The sequence below is a fragment of the Dermacentor albipictus genome, chromosome 2 (genome assembly GCF_038994185.2).
Source record: "Dermacentor albipictus isolate Rhodes 1998 colony chromosome 2, USDA_Dalb.pri_finalv2, whole genome shotgun sequence".
Taxonomy (NCBI): Eukaryota; Metazoa; Arthropoda; class Arachnida; order Ixodida; family Ixodidae; genus Dermacentor; species Dermacentor albipictus.
The window spans coordinates 108,230,271-108,249,146 of NC_091822.1; the positions used below are offsets into that span (position 1 = coordinate 108,230,271).

At 48.1% G+C, this 18,876-nt stretch overlaps 1 protein-coding gene across 2 annotated transcripts in view; it reads right to left on the reverse strand.

Annotated features, from left to right (window-relative positions):
• Positions 1–2,414: 2,414 nt before the first annotated feature.
• The window catches only part of LOC135914887 (uncharacterized), a 71,538-nt gene continuing 55,076 nt past the window's right edge, over positions 2,415–18,876 (reverse strand). For both annotated transcript variants that reach the window (XM_070533846.1, XM_065447815.2), the window contains exons 7-8: positions 10,808–11,032; positions 2,415–4,980 (exon numbers count right to left, since the gene is read on the reverse strand). In XM_070533846.1, coding sequence (XP_070389947.1) covers positions 4,615–4,980; positions 10,808–11,032 — 591 coding nt within the window. In that variant the 3' untranslated portion in view covers positions 2,415–4,614. The remainder of the gene's footprint in view (positions 4,981–10,807; positions 11,033–18,876) is intronic.

Below are 18,876 nucleotides of genomic sequence, written 5' to 3' on the forward strand. Positions count from 1 at the left end.
CGTAACCAGCTCCGCCCCTCTTTCATCCCCCCAGCGCTAGCAGCGACCGACTGATACCGCTGGATGCCGCTGACGCCGCTAGAGAGTCAAGATAACGTGACTGCATAGAACACCGTCGCCGCCATGCAGAAAGAGGAGGAAAGGGTCCCCCCCCCCCCTGGTTCTTAGCGCTGCGGAAGCGAGGGTATCATATTGTTTGTGTCGGCATCGGCGGCGTTGTCCCTGAAACCAACTCCGCAGCTGGGGTTGACTCACTATCGGCGTCAGCGGCATCAGTCAGTCGCTGCTATCTCTTCCCTCCTCCCTTTATCGTGTTGTCCGCTTGCTGCACGCGCTTCTGCCTCCATCGTTTGCCGCTGGGTGTACACGCCGCCCCCCTCCCACCCCTTCCTGCGAGTCTCCGGTTGTCAAAGCGCCGGCTCGAACTTTGAAGTTGGCGAACTGCGCGCCGCAAAGTTGCCCAACGGCTTGCTGGTAGTAGCTGCCTACTTCGCCCCTACCGCACTCACGAAAGACGTCGTGCACTTCCTGCAACTCGCATTAACCGTCCATCGATCCACACCGATGTTAGTAGTGGGGGACTTTAATGTTAACATAAAGACAAACAGCAATTTCCTAACACTTATGCGGGAGAACATCCCGTTCCTCTCGCTCGTAACGCGTCCCACGGCTGTGACAACCTCGCGAGGCACTTGTATAGATCTCGTCTTTGAGAATCAAGCATTGGTGTACCAAGTCGAACATATATCAGTCTATTTCTCCGACCACAAAGCTTCCTTCATGACTGTCAAGAACTGTTAGTGGAGTCTTTGTTAAAGGAATACGTGTGAAAAATAAAAAAAAAATTCTGTGATAGCGCATACATGTGTTGCTCGATTTCTTTGCCTCAATCTATCGAAAAGGTGAAACAGCTTATTTGCTGCGCTCAAATTTCGCATTAGGAAGTAACGTAATCGTCGGTAATTTTTTCTTCTCCCTGGCCGATTAGGCATTCTCCGATTGGCTGCCTGACACCCCGTGGTCTTACCTAATTGGTTGGCTTTTCTTCTTTTAGTTGTTTTTCTTGCGCCGCGCGTTCACGTGCCGGACGCTCTTCGGCGTTGTCGCTTTTCTCCTTCCAGCACGGAATTTGCCTCGGCGCGCGCACTCCTTGTCGTCCGCTCCTGACCGTGCCGATCACCGCACCATGTCGCGCACCACACATCACACCCATCCACTTTCTTGGGTATTTATGTTTCCTAGTAGAACCCTGGGAGTGTTAGCCTCACCGTAAGGCTTATAGCGCGTGAAAAAGACAAGGACGAAAGGAAGACGTAAAACACACAGGCGCTAACCTGCACGCTTTTCCGCGTGCATGTATGATGAACGCGCAAAAGCACGCAAGTTAGCGCCTGTGCGTGTCACGTCTTCCTTTCGTCCTTGTCTTTTTCACGCGCTATAAGCCTTACGATGTCTTACAAACAAGCCCAGATCACTGCATTAGCCTCACCACCACTCACAGACCACTCATATACGTGTGCTTTGCCTAACCAATGAGCCTAAAACGTTTCGATGGCCTGCGACTTAATTGGCTTGCTCCGCTACTTCGTGCACCTACGAAGAGTAGGCCAGAGAAAAAAATGGCTGTGGCTTAGCTAAGGTTAAGCCCAGGATGCGAAGCATACTAGCCTTTATTTTAACGCGACAGCGTTAACGAGCTCGTGCCGCAGAAAAGCCGGTGTCGTCGGCGTCGGCTCAGGCGTGCGGCGCTTGCTCAGGCGCACATTTCGTTGTCGCGCCGAACGCTGCGTTGCTCGACGCTCACCGCGTCCGATGCGGGGCGCGTAGTCGCTGCGCCGTAGCAAAGCCACCTAGAAACAGTCTCTGTAGCACGCCGCAACCTTCGCTTCTCATTCCAACGAGTAGCTCTGTCTCCAGGAGGCATCTCACCTCGTGAGTGTCTAGCAGAGGCAAGCGCAGCTGCTTATATACCGCCGCGACGCCCCGAGCAACGGCGCGAGTTGGAGCTCCGTTTCTCCTCTGTCGTGACGTCACGGTGTCACGTGGTATTGAAGGCGACATCGCCGCGCCTGAGGAGCTGGGTTGAGCTCTCGTAATATGCTTCGCATAAAACAAATTCGCCGCGCCTCGTACGCGCGCGTACGTGCTCATCAAGTGCCAGTGGCAGTGCTAGCCTTCGCATAGCACTGTCACGCCACAAGTCTCTTGCTAGGCGGGTTCTTCTTTTACGCACAAAATGCAGCTACGTCAATCCCTGCTTCGTATGCTACAGTCAAGCCGCCGTGGCAGCTGGCGCCACAGTAACCTGCGCCGGAAAACCTCTGCACGTAGCGCTACGTGCTTCGCATTCCATGTAGGCACAGGAGCACCCGGTCATCAGAATCAGAACATTTTATTTCAGTTACAAAGGGTGTTACATAAATGAAGATACACAAGGAGGTCCCACAGCACGAAGCTGTAAGGGGAGGGAACTCCTGTTAGCTAGTGCACAAAGCGAATATCTATATTGACAGCAGGGTAACACTAATGAGATGAACACAGTAGTAAAAGCAGAACATAGAAAAAAACGCAAAAAAAGAATATTTCTTGTAGATAACGATACAATAAAATATAAATTATATAGACTATTCCCAAAGGATATTTCAAGAATTGAAAAAGACATACATAATAATCAATAAAATCTACTGTATTATACAAGCATAACTCAGAATTTGACGCGTAAGCGTTTGTGTGACAAAGGTGAGAAGAAAGAAAACCATCTATTAAAAAATAAAGAAAGCTTTTTAAAATGAGATAACGAAGTGGTTTGTTTGATGTGAGTCGGGAGGTGATTCCAAAATGATACTCTATAAAAGCGGATAGTTTGTCTGCCGTAGTTAGTTCGAATTAAAGGTAAAGGCAAATTATGATTGAAAGCAAATCTATTTTTATTGTCGTTAGCGAGTTTGAAACCACTTCGTATGTTACATGGCAAAAGGTTATACGGATACCGATTCAAAATGAGTACAAGATGAAATTTGTACAATTGGGCAATTGTTAGTACCCGGTAATTGTGAAGTAGTTCCGAGGCGCTGCAACTAAATGGACTGAAGGTGAGAATCCTGATTGCTTGATTTTGAATGTGTTCTAATGGGTTATACAGTGTATGCGTAGGATATGTACCATTCCATGTCACAATACAGTAGGTGAAATGACTGTGAATAAAAGCAACATAAGGCGTTATCAACGTTGGGGTAGCAAAAAATGTCGCGTGTTTAGCATTATTCTTGTTCCATTAGCTGTGTTGCGCAGCACATAAGCGACGTGAGCTGTGTAATTTAAATGAGAGTCTACAGTGTCGCCGAGTAATGAACATCGATTAACTGCGCAAATGAAGTGAGATTTAGTGGTTACTGCCGGTGTATATGAGAGACTTTCCTGGGTGGAATGGAAAATCGTGAACGTGGTTTTGGACAGGTTAATTTCGAGGGAGTTACACCGGCACTATTCAAGCGTGTTATTTAGATCAATATTTATTCTAGTTGTAAGGGAACCAAGATACTGTTCAGCAGCAATTATGGTAGGGTCATATGCATAAAAGAATGGTTTAGGTAGATCATTAATATAGATGAGAATTAGAAGCATCCCGAAAATCAATCCCTGGGGATGGATAAGTAAGATGAATGGCTAAGTAATTTCACAGTGTTGGATTAATATAAACAGCTTGCTGCCTGTTACATAAACAGCTTTTAAAGAGCCTTAGTGCGGGACCAACAATACCGATACACTTAAGTTTATCAGAAAAAATGTACCGAGCTATGGTGTCAAACGCTTTGGTTAGATCGATATATACAGCCTTAGCATAGTCGCCTTTATCGATGGTCTGCGTAGTTTTACCAGTAAAAGATGCGAGTGCAAGCTTACTGGACAAACCGGCTCTAAACACGAATTGTTTGGGCGACAATCTAGTGAATTACATATATAAATATTTATTTAACCATGTTTCTATGCATTTTTATATCACCTTTCTGAAAAAGGGCGGTATAAAATTTTGTCGATAGTTAGGACTGGTTCTGTCCCCCTTTTTTTATGTATCGGGATTACTTTTGCCTTTTTTTTTTGCTCTTGAAATGTTACCGTCCTCAGCATGAGATTAATGACATCCCAAAAAGAACAAGGTAAAAAGTGCGCTATCATTTTTTACATTTGCGGAATGAATCTCATCAACACCTGCAGTGGATACTTTAATATTACTTATTAAGGCTAAGGCTTCCATCTGCCCTGTAGAAAAAATATAAAAAGATTGTTAGCAATGTTGAAATGATCCTCGAGGAGTGCGAGCATGATTAGATGTATTGCTGCAAAATAATTCATTGAACGCGTGGCATTCATTGAACGCGATGCAAGGCCCTTCGATGAATTGAAATTTCTAAACATGTTTGCGCCTGTATATGCCGTCACATAAGAGTCCAAATGCTATAACACAGAGAACATGAAACATGGCGCAGAGCGGTGGGAAGTCTTCACGCAGGAGCAGACTCTAAACCGTATGCGCAGTCCACGTCGTACTTGAGAAACCGCACTAAACCTCCAGTGTATTTCATCCCTCGTCGTACCGCTAAGCCTCGAAGCGGCTTAGGGCTGAAATTTGTCGACGGGTAGGTGCCGCTCCTTTTCCGCCTTCAGCGAGGTCTCCGTCCCGCTCGAGGAACTGTCGCGCACCCTGGCGAGGACAGGCACGGACCGGAGCGCGTCCAATGAACTGCCCACGCTACTCCACGACAAGCTGAAGTCACAAGGCTGCTGCCTGCTGGTGCCACTGTCATCGCGAGGACAGCCGTCCTCACATGGTGCAGCATCCGCAGCCTGAGGCCCCTTGCGGTCGTCCTTCTTCGGAGACACGACCACGTGCTCGACCGAGCCCGAAGCTCTGCGTGCTCGACGGAGCTTGCTGCTGCGCTCATTTGTGGAGGACATGAAGCTCTCGTCCTTCTTGGTCTTCTGCGCGGGAAGACCGAAACACCCGACAGGCATCATTAACTCCGTCCTATTAGGAAACTCCGAATTTTAGGCATTCGCTTTAGGCATCTGTTTTAAGCATCTGACAAATCGCTTACGAATATTTCAAGTAATCATCACTACGCTACCCTGCCGCGTACCCTTTTCTTTCATTCATTTGTGTTTACGCAGTGCTGGTCTGGCGCTATTACGATACTGTTCTGTTCGTAAGCAGGATAAAACCATTTTATTTATCTCTGCAAAGCTAACAAAACAAGAAAATAATATCTCCAGCGTGCTATCTTAAGAAAGGGCCCGTTGCCAGATGAAAACGTTGCAAACTAGAAAACCCGGCGCCTAGATCCTACCATGATTATATCTGCAAAATATTACGTGCTAGTACGTCGCGCAAGCCACGTACTAACATACATCAACCAAAAGCTTGGACAACCCTAACATGATCTCGTCTTGCGAAGACAGAGATTAGGAGGCGGTGAAAAATTGGAAAATTCAGCGACGATTACGATACTCCATAATTCGATATTTGAGCTCAGCTCTATGCGTGTTTTCATTTCACGATATATCGGCTCGGGCGCTCAATTTGTCTTGTGCGGCACGTTGCAAATGGGGCGAAGTGTGGCGCGACCGCGTCGCTAATCTTCAGAACGCGAGTGCCAGCACTTGAGTGACGCGAGGGCGCGATTCAACGCCGCCGCCGCCGACAGACCTCCAAGACGACGCGCGCTACTCTGGCGTCACCTAGTAGCCATCGTCACCGCAATAAGCGCATGCGCATGGGGTTACGCAGGAGGAGTTTCCGGCGTACAGACGACCGATAGACGGACGAATGTGCTAGCCATATACAGCTTCGCTGTGAAAGCCAGGTACACGTGCAGACATAAGCGACAGCCAACTCCAAGGCAGCCGCGTCGGCAGACTGAACACAGAGGGCCTTTATCGGCCGCACTGTCAGCACAACAGCTCACTCCGGCCTGCTCACCCATTAGTCGATGAGTGCTACATGACCTTCAGGAACGATATGTGGCCGCGGAGGACTCATTAATAACTAATCGCGATCGACGAAAAGCAGAACCGATGCACACTCCACATGGGCAGAGGTACACAAAACCGATGAAAGCCCCGGCACCCTTGCAAAACGTTTCTAGCGGCGTGCGGCAGAGGGCAGCACAGGAAAATAAGAAGGCGCATTGGGTCATGATGATGATTTATTAGCATCCCCTTTGGAACAGGACGGGGAAAAATCGTCACCTAGCCTGCTTGAGTTACTAAGGTATGCTATCAACGCTTTTCTTTCTAGAATTCTTGTATACATCTATTTAATCTTACCGACTTTGTACAGCTGCCTACGGCTGTAATAGATCCGGCAAACTCAGCATCTCCCTCCTTATTTTTCACCAGTACTCTAAACGTATCTTGCTTTCTCGACGGCTGACGGGTTGATACTGCCGTCTACTTTAATTCCAAGCGCTTCTGCAAGTTGTACAACAGAACTGCTTGTTGGCCTAGTTGGTGCTTGCTAAAGGACATGTTGTTTTGCCTCAATTGAATTATATATATATATATATATATATATATATATATATATATATATATATATATATATATATATATATATTCTTGGGTGACAGCCCAAGATAAATCAGTTGGCAGTGCCGCCCGTGTTGTCTTTATGTGTCTTCCTTTTGTGAGTGTTCAATTGCGGCAAAAAACATCTCTTTTTGCAAGTTGTACGTTATGCAAGAGGCTCCCTGAGTGAATCCCTGAACGTTCCATTGCGGCATAAACATGCTTCATCTAACTGCGGATTTTTCCTCTATTTCTTTTTTCTCATTCGTGTAAATCTCCATGTCTTTCTTGCTCCCATTCTTTGCACACAATGCCCTGTCTCTCTCTTCCTCACTTTCTTTTTGATTACTCCTGGTTGCCTATCTACACCTTAAATTCCTTCTCCTGCGTTACCAACTTTATTGACCTCTTTCTCTTTCTGTCCACACTTTTAAATGTGAAGCATTTCTTGGCGAACATTTGCCACTTTTACAATATCTATCTAGCCGCCTACGTCTTGGTGCTCTCATGGTCCTTTCGTTAACTAGGTATCTACAAAAGTTGGGATAGTCTGACAAGACTGTATGATGAACATAAATGATGGGTCATGAATGAATACCATGACATGTTTGTCATGTAGGTCATGAAATAGTCGCCTAGGTCTTGGTACTCTCATGGTCGCTTCGTTAACTTGGTGGGTACCGAAATTGGCGTGTTATGGCAAGAGTGTATGACGAACATTAATGATAGTCTAGTACGTGAATCTCGTGACATTTGTGTCATGAAGGTTGTGAAACAGCCGCCTGTCTCGGTGTTCTCATGGTGGTTTCGTTAACTTGGTAGGCTCCCCACACACTGCTTCGCATAACATCGATTGCCACTGGGCGTTCCGCTATTCTTTAGGCACAGGTACTTGTGCACTTTAGTCGCCCATTTATTATGATCCATGGTCGTGCGGTCTTTCTTCAAAAACTAATTTTACTCTGAGCTTCTATGACTCCGAACGAGGCTCATCAATTGTCCCCAAGCACTGCGTGATTTGTGCTTTTGCCGTGGGCTCCCAAACGCAACCGGCCCACCGATCTTTGGTTAACAAGTTCCAACCCCCTACAATGTATCCCATTTTAGGCACAGCATGGCATTTGCGAACGTTACTGCTGTCACCATGACTTCTTTCCACATGCAATACACCAACTCATATTTAGTGTGGCCCCAAAGTGTCCTATGTTTCATTATTAGGACCTCTGAAAACGGCACCCTCTAGTAGCAGAAGCCAATCTCGGAGGCCATGCTTTGTGTACTGCAAACACCGCAAACGATCCAGTTCTTTAGCGAACTATCCCAATGAAGGTTCCTGATGCATCGGTCAGCGGCAGAGATGCTGCACTCGGTTTCTATTTTGTATGATTAATCTTACTGTTTCACATTTACTTCTGCCTTCAACGGCAGTGTCTTCTAGAAGTGGGTGCCATGCTACACATATAGTATAGCGGCACTCAAATCTCTCTTCACGTGGTCGTATGTGCTTTGAAGCAACACCCGGAAGGAGATCGCTAGTTTCACTTTCAAAAAGCTTGCACGGCCGTAGCTGTTGCTGGGCATCCTAACTTTGGTGGGATGAATCTAAGTAGACATGCTTGATGGCACTTTTTTGACAACCACTAGTATATATGAATGGAGGAGGTTGAGTGGAAGGAAAAGCACACTTCTTTTCGCTGATGAATTTCTCGCTTGTTGTTTTTTGCGAAACTCAATTCAGGCCCAAGTTGTCAAGTGGCTGACGCATACTTACGTCGCCCCTGCCTTCGCTCAACCTCATTGCGTGCTCATTGATGACGCATGCCGGCTCTCACCCGGTTACCTGCTTCGGTTGTCGAGTTAAGCATGAAAATAGAGAAGATATGATAGAGGACCTTGATAGGCCTCAAGGAACGGAAAACGCGGAGAACATGGATAAAAAGACGCATCATATGTTACGAGCTGTGGTGTTCGAATACCAGAATTTCCAGTTCGCCCAAGTATTTTTGTATTAGCTAACGATGGCACGTAAGCACAAGCGTTTTACGAATTTTGTAAGCACGCTTTGGCTTTGCATCACTTCAACCGTGTTCTTCGGGGACTTAGTTTCTGGGCAACCTGAGTGAAATAAAAGCGGTGCCGCTCGGTTCATGCCTCATGAAGGTCACTAGTCCTTTATATGCAGATGAAATACTTGTGATGATGTGACTAAGTTCCCGTTAGTTAGCCTACAGCTTATGTTCACGGTTTGGTTTGTCCACATACATTACCAAGACTATTATTCATTCCCATATTTGTAAATTAATGATGCGACCCGCATGAACGCGCTTCCGGGAGTATTTGGCATGGGCGTACTTGAAGTGTCTCGTGATAACAAAAAATAATTAAGCATTTGAAAGGAAGAACACACGCGAAAATACTTCACCGACGCATACGATCTGTACGTATTTTTATGTCGCATGTCAATATTTTGCACTATGATTATATAGGTAGACGGTTTATATAGGAGGAGAACGCTGTGAGTAGAGTAACTGGCGTGGATAATCTCTCTCGTGTGGCACATTGCGAACGGAGCCAAGTCTAACGCGACTGCCTCGTTAATCGGGAGATCGCGAGAGGCTGCGCGTGGGTGACGCGGTTGGCGCGGTACACAGCAGCCGCCGCAGACAGAACTCCGCTCATGCAGCGCTTGCTTTCCCTATAGACGACGCGACGGGCGGTATTCTGGCGCCATATCGTAACCGTCGACGCTCCAAAGCCAGTCTTGCGCACGAGGAGGTCATTTCACGAATCGCTCAACATTTGTGCGCAGGCGCGAGTACAAGTGGGTACGAGCGAGAAAATCTGGCGTCTTCTGCTCTATGAATATTTCACTTCGCCTAGAAGAAAGGGGGTTAATCGAGGGGCCCGATATTTATTAATCATATGACGAGAAGCCAAGACGCGTGCAATGATCACGCGTCTACGCACGCGTAATTCAAAGACGTGGGATCGTTCCCGACCTGCGCCAAGTTGTTTTTTATCCACTTTCATGGCCAATAATTTATCATTTCGTTAATTCAATTAGTAAGTACAAGTAATTTCTCCTATGTTCGCCTTGGCACCTTTGTTTGTTAACTCCTCATGATATCACTTCACCTAGGTGCTACGACGGAATGGTTTCTTTGATCGTTTTGTATGCGTTTGTCCCTAGGCGTGCCGGCACTGTGGTGTGAAGTCGTGTGTGTGTGGATGTCGTGCTCCTTGAATGCTTCTGGTGTTTGTTGCGTTTTTTGTGACTACGGTAACATGGGAACTCATCATGTGATAGCCGCGAGGGGATCACTGAACATGTGAGATTGACGACGAATCGGATAATTTTAACTCTGTGTATAAAGGCATACGTGGGACAAACTTACTCGCGCCTGCGGCGTTCGTGCTGAGTCACAAATGCCGCACTTGCCTTTCTCGCGCCTTGCGGAGCTCTACCTTGAAAATAACATATAGCTGATTTTCCCGGAGGAGCAGTATATAGGGCCCGTAGTGTAGAACGGGCCTGCCCTCCAGGAGCAGTATTTTCGCCCGTGCCAGGCTTTTTGTATGCTCCCACCTTGCGATTCTTGCACATGTTGCAGAAGGACGTTTAATTTACTCGGGGGCGGGAGGGGGGGGGGGGGGAGACATGTAAAAATGCTTTTGAAAGTCATGGAGAGCAACATAGGAAAAGCCTGGCACGAGCGAAGATACTGCTCTCGGAGAGCAGGCACGGTCTCTACTACGCTCCCACAGGACAATCAGTGATGTTATATTGAAGGTAGAGTTAAGGAGCGAGAAAGGTATAATCAGGTATGACTGACCTAACAAACCACGATCATGTGTCTTGGGAAAGGTTGGCTTGTTGGCATAACCTTCTTCCTTTCTACTGGACACATCACCAGTGATGTCATGAGTACATCTTGTGTGTGACTCGTTTTGACTAGCATGCACGGCAACCGCCATTAGAGGAGGCGACGGGGCGCGATGCATCAGTATGCGAACACAAGGAATCTCGACACCGCAGGGGAGGTATAAGAAATTTGCGCACGCGGTATAAGTACAACCGATCGCGAAATATAACTTCACTGTTGAAGGTTAGCGCTAGCGTCTGTGTTTCGCTTCTCCTTGTATCTTTATCGTTATGGTGCTATAGACTCTATGCCCATTGAGCAAATTCCGTTTCCTTTTTTTTTTTTTGGAGCAGGTAGTACATAAACTCACTGTTCCGTACCTCGTCGGAGGCGTTCTCGGAGACTGGGGGCTCGCTAGGGCCGGAGACCTGCCCCGATCGCTGGGACGCGGGCATGAAAATTCTGGCAAGGTGCGGGTACCTGGCGTGCACCTTCTCATTGCTGAGCACGGGGCGCACGAAGGGTTCGATCGACGAGCCGCCCAGGCCTCGAAGTTCGCTCATGCTGGCAGCGCCGGCTTGGGTGCTGATCTCCATCATGGAAGCCTGCGTCACACAACAGGTCATGACCCAAAACACCTCGGGCTGAACCACACAACCTCACAGGCACTGACATAGGTGCCGATTACGAGAAAGGGGGGGAGGCTGGAGGGCTACATTGCACCCCCCCCCCCCACCGCTGTACATTAGCGATAGGGTAAGGAGGCATCATGTCTTCTCCTGTACGGTTTGCGAGAAATGTGCTGAAGAACTACAGTTGGGTAACCGTTGGAATACGTAATAGCGCTGCCTTAAATTGCCATGTCTACGCAGATTTGCGTCACACCAACAAAGGGGAAGCGTAACAACACCAAGAGGTTAATAATAATAATATTTGGGGTTTTACGTGCCAAAACCACTTTCTGATTATGAGGCACGCCGTAGTGGAGGACTCCGGAAATTTTGACCACCTGGGGTTCTTTAACGTGCACCTAAATCTAAGCACACGGATGTTTTCGCATTTCGCCCCCATCGAAATGCGGCCGCCGTGGCCGGGATTCGATCCCGCGACCTCGTGCTCAGCAGCCCAACACCATAGCCACTGAGCAACCACGGCGGGTGACACCAAGAGGTTCAGATCCAGTTCACGTCAGGGATTCCGACTAGAAACTACAGCTCTCCGAACGTCTACTCTTCGAAGTCTCTGTGCGGGATCCAATAAACGACCACTTGATAAGTGCAGGTGTCTCTTTCGTGCAAACTCGCTTCGAAGACTTCGAACACTTCCCCAGACACCTAAATCAATTGTTTACTCAAGACATCAACTATGAACTTACCTTTAATATAAAGCTCGGCAGAGACTATACCTCGTCATTGCGAATATAAATAAAATGTTTATAACAAAAAAATGGGTTTCAGAGCTCCATAATAAACTCCACAGCCCTAAGCCCATCTTGAGTGAATGGCGGAGTGCCAGACACAGGGAACGGTTCTTCGAGGTCGTCCTGTGCCGTCGGGGAATTGGCCACGCACACTTAACCCAAAGCCACCTCTTAAGAGAGGCGTACGGACCGATCTGTGAAGAGTGTTCGGACGGCATAGCATCGATACAATCCGGCTTTTCCCACGGTCTCTACGGGAAGCCATCATTGCTCGCTTGGGTTTCCATCGCTACTGTGACGTGACAGCCTGTTACCCAGCAGTTCCGGCGCTTATTCTTCTTCCGTTTCGGATTTCGAAAATATATGTCAACCAAAGTAATCGAAATTGAATAGAGACCTGCCCCCAACTATCGGAATCATAACCACCACGGGTCAAAAAATCGTGAGCGCCATCGTCATCCGAAATCGACGTGGCCATTAGGACTGCGGACTCAGCAAGCGACAGCTTCATATTCCGCGAATGATCGACGTCACTCCTGCTCTCCTCACGGGAAGGTACACCAACGTTGTCGATGGAAGGGACCTGTAAGGCCGTTATGGCACGTCTTCGGCGCGGCCGCCGGAGACATAGGAAAATGGGAATTCCTGAATAAACTATACTCCAACCGATTTCTCGATCCCGGCAGTTGTCGTTGCCCAGCCCCTTAAGGGCCGTTTATAGTCCGACGCAACGCACGCGCGCGCATGCTACGTCACGTCGGCGAAAACGACACCTCTATAGTCGGGCGCACCGGCGCAGCTAACGTAACCGGCGGCTTCCAACGCGCCCCGGCGGGCCCGGCGCCGATTTGGCTCCGGAGCCATTCGCACGTCGAAGTCGGCGGAACTCTGGCACCACAATGCATTGCGCGCGAAGAAAAAGGCGCCAACACAACTCCGCAGACGGCTTTTGCGGACGGCGCGCGACTTGGCGAACCTTCTGCGCATGCTCCGAAGATAGCAGCCTACGGCGCGCGCGTTGAAGTATAGAGGGGATGGCATCTCGGCTGGCGCAGCGCAACCGACGTAGCGTGACTGACCGCGAACGACGCTCGCCCACGCGCCGATAACGTCGGACTATAAACGAGCCTTTATGCTAACTATAACCACATGCTTCGACAATGCCTCGACCACCACTCCTGCCCCTGGCCCCATGAGTGTGGAGCTGTGGGGTGCTGCCCTAGGCAGCTCCGAGCCTGGCCTGCAGGACGACGTCCTGTGCTGAGCCGTGGAGGTGATGGAGCTCTACTGCGAGTAGATGTGTCTGTTGCTTCCCGCCCCCGCAGGTCCTGTAGGGTTTTATTCCTTTCAGATAAATTCATTCATTCATTCATTCATTCTCGAACAAACTCGAAGGTCCACGCTCCCGCGAGCGCGCTCCTATAGCACCGCCCAGGAGCTCCTCTGCCGGCGGCCTTGAAGACGAAGTGACCGTGCGGGCGGACGGCTCGAGAAGGCTCGAGCTTTTTGAAGCAGACTAGGGGGAAGAAGCAAATTTGTGCGCCCTGCGGCTCCTACTTCCTTTCTCAACGCCACCTCCCGTTGCTAGTATTTTTCGGGCCATATTAGGTAAGTGAGCGTTCAGCGTGCTTTATGTTATTTGGTTTTTCAGGTCAGGCTTCGAGCAGCGAAGTAGACAATCCCAGCATATGGGAAGTGATGAAGTGTAAGCGTTGAGTTCAAGTGTTGACCGTTGTGTCAGATTTGGCAGCTCAGCATTAGGTGTTTAGTCAGCTTTGGTCGCTGAGTGGGAAACTTTTGACACTTCTGAGTGTATTATTCTATTGTTATATAAATGAAGTTCTTGTGATTCTCCGTGCGTCGTCCGTCCATCGTCTGCAAGTCTGTCTGCGACACGTTACACGCCAAATCAGTGTGCACCTCGAGGTAGGTACCAAAGTGGAGAAACAAGAACCGTGAACTTCCGCTCAACCTACTTTTTCTTTGTACGTACAGATTACAACACTGTTATCAATAACAAACGATTGGCACTTGTTTTTGTTTTACCTCTGTTTGCCTCAAACCCCCGCATGAATGGAACGCGCGTGTACTCTCGTAGGGGGGAGCGGGGTATCTGGACGGGCTAACGTTCGCGTAGTGAACAAATAAACTCAGTGCCCTTCCACTCTGTGAAGACGGATGAGCAGCGAATCTGTGTATGTGGGCCCCTTAATGGAGAACAGCACCTCCGCCACGGGTCGACCCAGCATTGCATTATCTTCGGGATCGGCCCACGTATGGGGAGTGCTTAACGTATGCTTCATCTCCACCGCGGGTTGGCCAGGCATTTCATAATCTTCGTGGTCGGCCCACGTATAGGGAGTGCATAACGCCTGCTTCACCTCCGCCGCGGGTCGGCCCGGCATTGCACAGCTTCGGGAGCGGCCCACGTATGGGGAGTGCTTAACGCCTGCGTCACCTCCGCCGCAGGTAGGACCGGTATTGCGCTAACTTCGGGATCGGCCCACGCATGGGGAGTGCTTAACGCCTAATTCACCTCCACCGCGGGTCGGCCCGGCTTTGCACTATCTCCGGGATCGGGCCACTTATGGTGAGTTTTTTGGTTACCACGCCAACGACACGGTATCTCCGGGATCGAGCCTCGCATGAGGAGTTTTTTCGTTACCAAGCGAACGACACGAAAATTTCCTTGGATGGTAGAGGTAGACAGCTTCGCTGTAAAACGCCTTGCGGCAAAGCCAATTTTATGGCGAATGCTTTGCAGAAAACTGCTGTAGCACTTGTTTTCTCAAAGCTATCCCAAAAAATTATATGACGATTGTCCGCTAAGACGACTCTATCATTACGCCAGTTTCATTTACTTTTCATAATTACGTAGTTCACAGTGAAGTTCTAAATGCTGTAGAATTCCGGCCTCCTGTCAATACATGTGCTTCTACGGGAGGGAAACGGACTACCTCATGTTTGTTTGCTTAAATAAAACTCTAGTGCTTCCAAGTTTCATTAAGCTAATTAACGAAGGAGTTTACTTAATCGCAAATTACAAACGTGTTTTATGCGAAGCATATTACGAGAGCTCAACCCAGCTCCTCAGGCGCGGCGGTGTCGCCATGAAACCACGTGACACCGTGACGTCACGACAGAGGAGAAGTGGCTTTGGCTCAACTCTTGCAAGACGGGCTGGGTGGGAATCGAACCAGGGTCTCCGGAGTGTGGGACGGAGACGCTACCACTGAGCCACGAGTTTTTTTTTTCTTTATTGCCGGCTTTGACACACACAAACAATACAGAAAAAGGAAAAAATATGTCAACAAGGATTTTGCTGGCACGACATATCAAAATTTTTTCAATGCTGCAAGTTTATCTAGCATGTCAATCCATGTTGGTTGTTCAGGGAGTGCCCGATGGACATCCCTGAACCGTACTACAGATTCAATGAAGTGATCACGTGTAGGTCGCGAATTGACATCAGCATTGTTGAACTGCGCTCGAGCTTTCCAGAAACTGTGGAGGCCCAGGAGCATTATAGCGTCATACGGAAAAGCCTCCGTTTCTACCGGTAAGAATCTTATTCCATGTGGATCTAAAGGTAACTCTTTTTTTAAAGTCCTTTGTAGCACATCCCAGAAAAAGATGGGATCCCAGCAATCTAGAAACGCATGCTCTATCGTTTCAGGTTTTTTGCATAAGAAGCAGTTAATGGACCACGGGACAAAAATACCCCTGTTATGCATCCATGTTTTAACTGATAATGTGTTAGTGTGTAGTTTAAAGAAAAAGGTTTTTACCGAAGGGTGTACTGGCATTCTTTTAACCCTTTTGAGGACGTCTCCTGGGCCTCCACGGTTAGACATACGGTAAATCGGTACAGGGAGCATAGTGTCAATTAGGTCCTTATACAGTTTTTTCCTAGTAATATTGGCGAGATACTGCACAGAAAACCGCACATGCAACATTCTGTACGCAAGCACGACTTCTCGCAGGTAACCTTTAACGGAACCATGCATTGCTTCACACGAGCATACAACAAATCCTGGAAGGTGACGACATAAAAGCACTTGCATGACTGTGCGAAGGAACACATCATTCTGGTCGCGAAGGTACATAAAGCGCGACACAACTTGTCGCACAAATAAATGTGCCAACCCAAGGCCCCCTTTCTTTACTGGCAAGAACAAGTTTGTGAGGCTGGACCTTTCCCAAGTCGATGCCCATATGAAAACGGCGAAGATACGGTGAATTTTTTGGATGTTGATCCGCGAAGCACACAGCACATTCATCACATACCATATCTTGGACGTAAGAAATAGGTTACAGACCGTGGCGCGCGAGAACACTGACAGCTGTCGCCCCTGCCACGCGTTAGTCTTTTCCTTTGCTCTCGCCACTTGTTCATTCCAGTACGGCTCTGGGTCGCGATAAGAGTCTAGAGGCACGCCTAGGTAGGTTGTTGCAGTGGTTGACCACCGAAGTCGAGCGAAGCAGTCTGGCGTTTCTTCCCATTCACCATGCCAAAACCCATAACTCTTCTCCCAGTTTATTTGCGCCCCGGTGCACTTGCAGAAGGATTCAACTACCGCCACGGCCTCACAAATACTATTTCTATTTGAACAGAATATGGCGATGTCATCGGCATACGCCAATATTTTCACCTGTGTGGACTGTAACCTGAAGCCAGTTATCTGTTCATTGTTTTGGATGGCCTTGCACAAAGGCTCAAGGTAAGCCGCGAATAGCAGGAGTGACAGCGGACATCCCTGCCTGACAGAAGACAGCACTTGCACGCTGTCTGTCAGGTCCCCGTTCACAATGACCCGAGTTGAGCAGTTAGCATACGCCATCCTGACACCATCTGTTATTACGCTTCCCACGTTGCAATGCTCTAATATGGCGAAGAGAACATCGTGAGAAACACGGTCGAAGGCTTTAGCGAGATCTAGTTGCATCATTGCCACTCGATCGCCAAATACATCGCAACATTCTAGCACACTTCGAGCTACGTGTATGTTCGTGGCGATGCTTCTACCCTTTATACCACAGGTCTGATGCGTGCCAACCAGCCTCGTTATCACACCCTGCAATCGTTTGGCCAATACCTTCATAAATATCTTGTAGTCGACGTTGGTAAGGCTTATCGGGCGATAAGACCCCACCAACTGACGTTTTTCAGGTGCCTCAGTTTTTGGGATGAGAACGATGTGCGAAGTTGTGAAGGACAGTGGTATATTTTTTTCCTGATACGATTCCGCGATAACTTTGAGTAGAATCTGGGCTATAATTGTTTTGAATGTTTTAAAAATGCTACACCTAGGCCATCAGGGCCAGGTGCCTTGCCGACAGGTAGTGCATCTATTGCATCCTCTATTTCTTGCATGGAAATTGGCTGTTCCAAACGCGCTCTTTCTTCTTCTTCCAGCTTTGGCAGTAACGAAAGAAATTCCGCTTTAAAGCCCCCTATAATGGTGCGCGGTTGACCGAGCAATTCTTTGAAATGATCAGCGACGACGCGTTTGATTACACTGCGGTCCTCCGAAACGTCATTACCGTTTCTTATTTGCCGTATTTCCTTATTGCAAGCGTATTGTTTTTCGTCCGATAACGCACGTTTTGTGGGCGTTTCACCGGCCCACAGCTTCTCGGCCCGTGCACGGATAACCGCTGCTCTGTACTTTTCTGCATCGATTCTCTCTAACTGAATTTTTATGTTTCTTATTTCATTGGTGTAAGTACCTGGTTGGGAGCATTCTATACCCGTAAGAAATTCAAGTTGCTCACGAAGCAGTGTTTCGTTTCGTTTGTCTTCATAACGCAATGTGCTACTTCTTTCGATGGCTTTCATTTTTACTAATTGCTTAAACTCCTCCCACTCTACACCAATACTTAAAGATTGCACTGCGAGTAGCTTCTTTAGCTTCTCATCTACATCCTTAACGAAAACCTGATCCTCCATCAATTTCGCATTAAGTTTCCAAAGTTCCCACTTGAAGTACTTCTTGTTTTCTTTTTTACCAAAGGTTGCAATAACTAGACAATGGTCACTGAAAGACACTGGCTTAACCTCGTACGATGTGCATAGTGGCACAAGTTCAAGCGACACATACAGCCTGTCCAATCGTGCATGGCTATCGCCTTGAAAATGTGTGAATTGCGGACGCGCACCATTTGTGACAACACTTCCAATATCTTCTAAGTTGTGGTCGTGAACTACAACATTCAAGACCTCCGAACTCTTATCTCGCACTGGCAAACCTTTTACACGGTCTACCGAACGACAAACAGAATTGAAGTCCCCCAACAAAACTAGTACTTTTTCACAATCGAGATACATCTGAAAACGCTCAAAAAACTCTTTTCTCTCCGCCTCGACATTTGGAGCGTAAGCACAAATGACACGGAAATTCAGACCATATTGGAAAAAATCGACAACCAGGAGGCGTCCACTTTGGCACGAAAAGAGCGATTGCACAGTTATACCGACACTATTGCGGAGGAAAAGGGCACAACCACCAGAGGCACCGACAGAATGACACACACAAACATCATAATGCTGACGGAAAGTGGACACCATTCGATCAGTCGCTTCCTGGCTATCAATTTTGGTTTCTTGGATTGCCACCACGTGTAGATTATTTTCTAAGAGAAGGCGACTAAGTTGACACTGTCGCCTTCTTGCTCCAAGACCTCGTACATTCAGAGTCGCTACACGTAGTGCTTCAGGAAGGTGGATCGCCATATCGAGAGAAAAGAAACCCTATTTTATGGTGTCTACCCTCACGACAACATCGCACGCCCCCAAACCCCATTTCGGGATCTACAGCACGAAACTACGGAGGCGGTTTCCCCGCCTGCCGTGAATCGGCCGGAATGTTCGGCCGCAGTTTCCAGGACGCTCGCCTCGTACCTGCTGCTTTAAAAGGAGGCTCATCATCGCCTATTTCATCCTGTTGCGACGCCTTGCTCACGGCCTCATCGTGCGACCGCTTTCCGGCCATGTTGCTGGACCCTTCAGGGGAAAAGTCCATGGGCTCC